Below are 8837 nucleotides of genomic sequence, written 5' to 3'. Positions count from 1 at the left end.
GGAAGTTTGGAAGTACATGTCATTCTAGTGGTAGGAGAGCATTGGTGAACAATTGTGTGCTTGACATGCTTAGTTGTGTTTATGTATATACAACAACAACAACATATCCAGCCTTTATCCCACTATGTGGGGTCGGCTACATGAATTTTAGACTTCCATGTATTTCTGTCTTTTGTCATATCTTCATTGAGGTCCATACACTTCATATCAAACTTTAATGTCTCTCCCAAAGTCTTCTTAGGTCTGCCTCTCCCTCTTTTTTTGACTAATTGTTCCATTTCATCAACTCTCCTCACAGGAGCGTCTCTTGGTCTCCTATTCATATGACCAAACTGGAGTTCAAATGTTCAATGCATTTTTTGACAACCATTAGGATGACTCCTGTCAAATGGGTGAGGGTTCAAAATGCCTATATAAGGGCGCATCTTAGGTGTTAAGTCTACCATGTTGATACTAAGAAAGATATTGGTGTTAAATGAGTTCCCAAAAGTGAGATAAGAGTGAAAACTTGGGGGCCTGCTGTAACTTACATGAGGGTTGTAGTCGCAGTGCAAACATAACGATGCCTAGTAGGTGATGTCATGATTCTAAGCGGGCCAACACCAAGTCTTGCCTTATAGGCTTAGGTTCTGACTTGCATGTACGCTAGGGTTTTACATGTGTAGGTAATTTACTGAAAACATTCCATCCCAAACAACAAAACTAGTTTTTCAGTCATTCAATAAATTTTTCCTTTAGACTCTAATTACAAGCCTATAAATTATGGAAAGCACTTACCTGTCAAACAATTGATCAATATATCCAGAAATAACTAAATTCTATGAGCAACATTTTCAATAATCTTCTATACTTTTTGAACAATTGAGCAATATATCTAATTTCCGGAAACAACTAAAATTTCAAGTCTCATCACATCATCCTCACTTGAAACCTTTGGATTCTGAACTTACATCCCACATATTTAGTCTTTGACCTATTCAACTTGAAACCTTTGGATTCTAAAGCATCCCTTCGTTATCAACCTGCTCAAACATTTAGGCTAATCCTTTTTAAGAAGGGAATAGAAATTCCATTTTTTTTCATACAATGGGAAATACTAATAGGAGATTCAATTAAATAAGGAATGCAGTAATTACTTGAGTTGTACAGTTCTTTGCCACACAGGAAGTTAAACAATGAACAAAAATATATCCACTTAAAACAGATGAGAAAAAAACATCAGAAAGGTACATTTTCAAAGTTACCACTCCTTTTCAAGAAATTTAATGTAAAAAGATACAAGAAGAAAACAGGGGGAAGGGGAGGGGGGAAGAGGAAGCATCTCAATCACATATGAGATGCTCCCCAAAAAAGGAACAGCATTTAGACACAGAGAATGAAATCTAAAAGTGATACATGCCTTTTAATTATCTCTTTTTTGTTTTGTTGTGATTCTATTCTGGCAATTGGAAGTAGAAAAGCACAGAGAACATATTCAGGTGCTCAATTGAATGCAACTGTACCTGCCTTCTAGCCATACAAGCCACGCCACAACTGCTCCATTACTTCTGGTTATTAGTACCCTTCTTCTTGAGTAGGCTACCAAACTTGCGAATAAAAGGCTTCTTCTTCTTCTGATGCTGTTTTGATGGTGAGGTTCCACCATTGTCAACATTTTCTGCTGAAGACAAACCATTCGTCTGGTCATAGCTCTCACTACCCTTGGCCACCTTTGAGTCTACTTCCTCCTCAAAGGATTCCTGTTCTTGCTCTCCCTCAGGTGCAAGGTCTTTCTCTCCTATCTTGCAGCTCTCCCACATCTTAAAATCAACCTCCACCGAATCTTCTTCTTTTTCTTTGCTTTCATTATCTTTTGAATTTTCATTAGAATTCTCAACTTTAGCAGTATCAGTTCTAACTTCCTCCTCATGTAAAATATTATTCTCCGTTTGGGACTTTTCTTTTACAGGTTGCTCACATTGCTGGCCGTTCAGTTCTAGCTTCAGCTTCTCTTCTCTACCATCCCCATTCTGCTCAGAGAACTCAACCACTTTTGGGAGCATGTCATAATCTTTTTCACTGTCTGAAAGCTCACCATTTTCCTCAGCTTGCTTTTGGGCCGTAGCTTCTTCAAGCAATTTAGACAACTCCTCAATCTTCTTCAGAGAATCTGCCTCTCTTGTTCGAAGCTCCTCATTTTCCTGAACAACACTCTGTAATTCATTTTCTTTGTCCAGTAAACTCTCCTTCAATCTCATGCTCTCAGCTTTTGTTTCCCCAATGATTTCCTTCAAATAAACTACCTCAGACTCAGCTTCCTTCAGAGTGGACTTTATTTGAGCTCCTTCCTCATTCCTTGCGCAAGCTTCATCCTCAGCCTCTTTTAGCAAATTTACCAGCCTGCTTATTTCTTTTTCCCGTGAGGAGTTATCATCTTCTAATTGCTTTACACAGTTCGCCAAATGAAGCTCTTTCTGCTCCCATTCAGCCTTGGAGTTCTGGTGTTCATGCTTAGATTGTTCAATTGAGCTAGTTAGAACGTCAATCTCATGCTTCACATCATCAAGCATCATTTCATACTTTTCATTTGTTGCCTTCAATACCAACCTGAGATCTTCTATTTGGGCTTCATAAATTTCATGTTCTGCTTGAGTAGATAACAATTTTTCTTTGGCTTCTCTGGCTTCTAAAGAAACTTCACTTAAAGCTGCAGCCAAACTTTCCATTGCCTTCTTACTTTTCTCTTCATCATCCCTGGAATTTTCCAATTCGTTTATGAGCTTATTTTTCTCTTCCAGCAGGGTTTGAACACTGGCCGCTGCAAGCTTCTCATTGTTCAAGGCTTGGGTTCTCTCCTCCTTGACCGTTTCAAGTTCAGACTTCAGATAATCAAACTTTTTTTCCATTTCAGCAGCTTCTTCCTTAGCCATGTCAAGGCGGCGTCCAGATTCCTCAAGATCGCCTCTCTGTCGACCAATTGATATTTCCAATAAACTCGCCTTCTCTTTAAGAGAAGCAATTTCAGATTCGGCATCATGCAGTAAGTCATTGCTTCCTTCTAGCTGTTTCATGACTGATTCCAGTGATTCTGATGCCGATCTCTCCAATTGATTTGCTTCCTCAGCACGAGCCTCTAAATCCTCAACCTTCTTCTGCCATTCCTCTACCAAATTTCGAGCATATGATTCAGCCATTTTTGCAGCCTCCAGCTCAATATTAAGTTGTTCAATGGAAGTCTCTTTCTCCACCAACATTTCCTCATACTTTCTCAACTTGTCAAGTTCTCGTTTCAGAGTCTCTATTTCTAGATTCAGTTCAGACACCAATCTGGTGTTCTCGGTAACCTCCATTTCAAGCTTAGAATCAAGCATGGACTTCACCTGGGCCAGTTCAGCAGAAAGTATCTCCACTTTCTCGGCATGAATCTCAGCAATCTTAGTTGCATCATCAGCATGGCTAAGGGCCAGGTTCTTTGCATCGCAGGTCATGACCAATTCTTGCTTAACCCTTTGGATCTCCTGGGTGGCAGAGAGAAGAGCAGCCACATCCAGAGCATGTTGGTTCCTGACAGCTTCAAGCTCTTTCTGCCACTCTTCTTCCTTTTTCTGAGTCGCCTCAATACTGGCTTGTTCCATCTCAACAGCCCTAAACTTCTCAATCTCAGAATTCTCTTCAGCTCGCTTTTGAGCCACCAAAGCCTCTCTGAGTTTCTCATTTGCTTCCTCAGCCAATCTCTGGGCTTCTTTTAGTTCTTCAGTTGCTTGAGCCTTTTCTTTCTCAACCAAATCCAATTTCTCCTTTGCCTTCTTAAGATCTTCCTGAGCAAGATGCAATTGAGCCTGCAATTCTGACGCTTTTGGCAACGGAGTCGATGGTTTCTGAGAAAGAACAACATGAAGATACAATTTAAAAAAAAAAAAAATCAAACGTTACAACTGACCCCCCTTGTGCAACAAATAAAAGGATTTGACAGCTATCACTACATTCTTTCTACTAGCAAAAAACAAGATAATACGTTCTTTCCAATTCCATGAATGTGGAGTGTAAACCAAATCTACAGGTCTAAAAGCAAGCAAACAAGAAAGAATAATTTAAAAAAAAAAAAAACTTAAATCTGGATCCTGCATTCTGGAAGCTCAGGAGCATTTGCTGTACTTACATCAGGGGGGGCGGCTATTTTGGAAGACCGTCTATCTACGGTGGGCTTGGAATTGACAGATCTCAGGGAACGTTCTATGGAAAGGCGTGTGCTTTGCTGGGGAGACGGTGAATCAGCATCAGATTTAGTCCCTCCCCTGCTTACTTTACTAACCCTTGGAGTTGCTGGTGATGCTTTGTTGTTGGAACGTTCAGATAAAGAAGATCTGTTCAAATTCAAAAACGCCAACCATGAGAATCCATCCGAGTAAAATTACACAATGCAGCAGGATACAGGAAAACAACCCCCCCGACCCACGAAACTAGATCTTGATTAAAATTGGGTTTGCAACTTTCAATTTCGCAATAAATTACATAATAGACAATTTCAACAGAGAACCCACAAACAATCAAGCAGAGAATCGACAGAAAACCCGCATAGAAGCAGGATCAAGAGTAAAATCAAGCAAACCCACTTCAAATCTCAGTCAAAGAGACGCAATTTGTGCGAAGATATGGAAAAGACCCAAAACCCAACAAAATCAGGAGGCAGATCAGCCGACAAAAGGCAGAAAAATGGGCACCAAAGGGGTCCGAGCAACGAAAGAGGGGAAATCACACATCAGATCTACAGAGAGAGGGGGTTAGGGAGAACACTTACTTGGGCCTGGAAGACATGGTTGGATCAGGAGCGAAGTAGATAGCGTTGCAGAGAGGAGAAGAAGTTGAGAAATGCTATCCCTGACTACAACGCTGACATTGTAAGGGAGAGAAGAGAGTAGCAGCAGCAGCAGTGAGATGCAAGTAGAAGAGGGAAGAAGGATATACAAGAACAAGAAAGAAAAGAAAATAATAAAGGTAGGTAAAGTGTTATATCTTCTTCTGTCTACCCAACACAGATCAGAGATTCAGATGGACAAACCACACACACACACACACTCTCTCTCTCTCTCTCTCTCTCTCTCTCTCTGTGTCTGAGACCAGCGCCCCGTATACACACATAACACATACATGTACGCACACAAGAGGACGAAAGGCACAAACAAACCCAAGTAAATAAGGGAAATAAGAATTTAAGGAAACCACCCCTACTGGCTACTATCCTTACGCCGCAACTTCCCCCCTCCACTCACTCACGCTCTCTCTCTCTCTCTCTCTCTCTCTCTCTCTATATATATATACATATATATATATGGATATAAATATAACATGGATAGCATGGCAACCTTCTCTTCTTTCCATGCCGTCAAATGTCTGCTTTCTTTTTCTTTTTATTTCTTTTGCTTTTTGATCGCATTCGCAGGTCACTGTGGTTTCAACTTCAAGCCCCCTCTGTAAATGCTTTATTATAATAACAATCTTACGCTTTGTTTTTCGTTTTCAAATATCATTTGATCAAAATTATATGATTACTTAATCAAATTGTCTCTTTAAGTCTTAACAATTGTGTTTATGAGTAATTAAGTATTTTCAAAACATAATTATATCTTCTTAATAACAAGGAGAAGGAGGTTCCAAATAAACATGGGTTTTGCTTAGTTTAGGACACAATAGAAGGAGCCTTCAATACCACATAATAGATATGTTGCCACCAATTAATTCATCTTTTGTTGAGGTTAAAATATATATTATTAAAAAAAATAAGTTTATAATTTGATATACTTAATTGTTTAGTAATTTTATTTTTAATTGAGAATTTCTTTCACATTACTTTTTGATGAAAAATTACATTTATATGACCAAAAAAATGACCATAATGTTACAGTTAAATCTTACATAATTATACACAATTCTATTATTATAAGTTAATTAAAAATAAAAATATCAAACTTACCTTTAAGTAGAGAAAAGTGGTGCCAAATGATGATTTGAGAGAGAAAAGTTCAGAAGAAGTAAAAAAAAAATAAAATGTAACTATTAATCTTAATAAGTCCTTGAACTCAAAGAAAATCTAAATTTAACTTTAAAGAAATGCAGAGGTTCAATTCATAATTTAAGTAAAACTTAATTTATCTTTGAATTATACAAATAAACTAGTCTTATATTTATTTTTGAATCGTAAAAGTAGAGTAGATTCTAGATTTTGAAATTAAAAACATAAATATAGTGTTTGCAAATTTAATAAAAGATTGTATAATGAGGAAAAAACAAGAAATTTCAAAAAATTATGTATTTGAAAATGCAATCAAAAATTAAAAAAAATCAATAAAAGTTTAAATTTTTGGAGATTATTTTGCTTTTTGAAGATAAATTAATATTTTGCTTGAATTTAGGGATTGATTAAAATTAGTTTAGGTAACACACTTAAAAAAAAAGGTCATCTTCGTATTTGTCTTGTGTCGAACACGAACATGATGGTTGACATGGCTCCGAACTTATCCAACATGCAACTTTATAAAAAAAAAGAAAAAAAATTACTGATACACATGACTAACACTCTAAATAGATATGTTAGATATTTATGGACACATTATAGATTTTTTTTTTTAAATTTATACAAAAAGTTGGGATAATTTTTAAAAACAATTTGTATTTTATATCATTGTGCAAAGTTAATGATAAACTCTCTTGTAATTATTTTAATTTTTTGTATAATTATGTAAAATTTAAATTTATGAATCACACTATTTTGCAATTATATAAGAATGATATGTATGTATGTATGTATGTATATATATTGTCATGTCCCCATATCTTATTTGTTTTAATTTTTGCCATTTTTTCTGATTGTGTCATATTATGTCTGTGTTATTGTATTCATGTTTATGCAACTTTGCTAGTTAGTGGTTACTTTTTTTTCACTAAAATAATTAATTGGCACCACTTTCATTCACTTAAGTGTAAGTTTGACATTTTATTTTTTATTAATTTATAATAATAATAAAATTATTGTAATTATTTAAGATTAATTAAAATATTGTGATAATGTTTTTAAATGTAAATTTAGTTTTCTTGGCAAAAAAAGAATTTTATAAAAAGTTCCCAATAAAAAATAAAATTATAAAAAAATTAAGCTTTCCAAATTATAAAATTGAAAGGATTTAATAAATTTTATCTCCAATTAAATACATCTCAATTAGATATCCCCGCTTGATTAGTCCCAATGTATTTACTATTTGTTATTAGATATTAAAGGGACATGATAAAACAAAACAAAACAAAAATAACATTTACCTAAATATGGAGGCTTACACTCTTGAATCAATGATTAAAATTAAAATGTAACAAATACACACTATCTAAATATGCACTCAATGATTAGCATTTCTCACAAATTATTAATCAAAACTCATCATAATTAATACATGCCATATATCAAAATCAATAAGTCACATTAAATTAAAGAAAATGACTCAAAGGTTAAATGTTTGATAGCCATAACTAAACCAGCACACATACAGAGTTTTTGAAGCATACACTGCAACACTTAGCAAAAACCAGAAACATAAAAGCAACAAAATATGGTGCCACAAACCTATGTTGCAAGGAGCCGTTTTTCTATTTTTGAAATGTTTCGAAAATGTTTCTTATTCTCGTTTTGGACCTTATTTATGTTTATTTTTTTTAGAAGAATGTTCGTTTTTACATTTTCGTTTTCGTATAACCTAGTCACAAATAATAGCTGGCTACCAATCTAAAAATTGGAAATCTAGTTTTTTTTATTTTTTTATTTTCTACGGCTAGATAATTTTAAAAATACAACTTCCAAGCTACATCCTGCAACAGTCGATCCATCTTGTGGCCACCTAGCCACACATATTGACTAAACTACAAAAGAAGACAATGAACAAGAAGAGGAGACAGAGGGTTCTGATGTTGTCCAAGAGGGAAGAACAGGAAGAAGGTGAAGATATATACAAGTAAAAGGAAGAGAAAACTAATAAGGGATGGTCTTTTTTTCTGTTTGGGGGGGGGGGGGGGGGGGGGGTTGTCTTATTTTAAATTTGTTCCATTAGTCCACTCTCTTCTAGTTCTAGGAGCCAGCTTTTGGGTTCTCGTCAAATAATTATACATGACAACACATTAAAGGGGTAAATAAAATAGAAAGGGTAGGGTTGAGATGCCTGACTTGGGATTTGGAAGCAGCAAATAGACTAACAGTTTAAGCGCATGTATGTATGTATGCAATGCAATGGGGCTCTCTGAATATTAATTAATTAGGTAAGACATTGACCTCAGCGTGCTTCTTACACCTTTCCAATCCTCCTCAAACTAATAATTACATTACATGATTATTCTATTCAACCACCATGTCCATGTGACAACAAATTAACAAGCTCTTCTTCAGCATCCCAATTTCACTACACTACTGTAATTAAGCAGCAATATGCATCAAATTAAAGCTATCATTTGGATTATTTGGATCCATATGTCTCTAAATGTCTCCACCCCAGGACTGATATCTGTACTTCGTATGCACATCTAATCATGATATGAACTATGAAGCTGTAAGCAGGTCAATAGCAGTTGCAATTGGTTGGTTGGTTGGTTGGATGGATGGTTGGGTTGGTGATGATTCCTTCCTTGCTTTTGTTTTTCATTAATTTCATCTTTCCATATGATGTCACGAGATTTATGCAGGGAAAAAGGTAATCCTTCCCCTCTAACCCAATCCCAATCCAACAAATAAAACAAAGTTATATCATGCCATAAATTTATTAGTTGCCTGTGTGGGGGCCAAATTAACTCTTAAATTTGGGATGGCAACAACTTAATCTCGG

The 8837-nt window shown here is 35.6% G+C and overlaps 1 protein-coding gene across 1 annotated transcript; it reads right to left on the bottom strand.

The window, feature by feature from the left end:
• Positions 1-1168: 1168 nt before the first annotated feature.
• On the bottom strand, positions 1169-5240 carry LOC127793573 (WEB family protein At3g02930, chloroplastic-like). The gene is made up of 3 exons (XM_052324339.1): positions 4778-5240; positions 4139-4343; positions 1169-3857 (listed from the first exon to the last, which is right to left on the bottom strand). The coding sequence occupies exons 1-3, from the start codon at positions 4792-4794 to the stop codon at positions 1542-1544; spliced, it is 2538 nt and encodes an 845-aa protein (XP_052180299.1). The 5' UTR covers positions 4795-5240; the 3' UTR covers positions 1169-1541.
• Positions 5241-8837: the final 3597 nt, after the last annotated feature.

Source organism: Diospyros lotus, chromosome 1, assembly GCF_014633365.1.
Source record: "Diospyros lotus cultivar Yz01 chromosome 1, ASM1463336v1, whole genome shotgun sequence".
NCBI classification, from domain to species: Eukaryota; Viridiplantae; Streptophyta; class Magnoliopsida; order Ericales; family Ebenaceae; genus Diospyros; species Diospyros lotus.
Note: the sequence above shows the minus strand (reverse complement) of the source record. Positions and strands in the feature narration are given on the sequence as shown.

Bases quoted from the DNA above. Each gene is read 5' to 3' on its own strand.
- LOC127793573 (XM_052324339.1), bottom strand. The intron at 3,858-4,138 runs GTAAGTACAGCA...GTTCTTTCTCAG, and splicing joins AAATAGCCGCCCCCCCTGAT to AAACCATCGACTCCGTTGCC.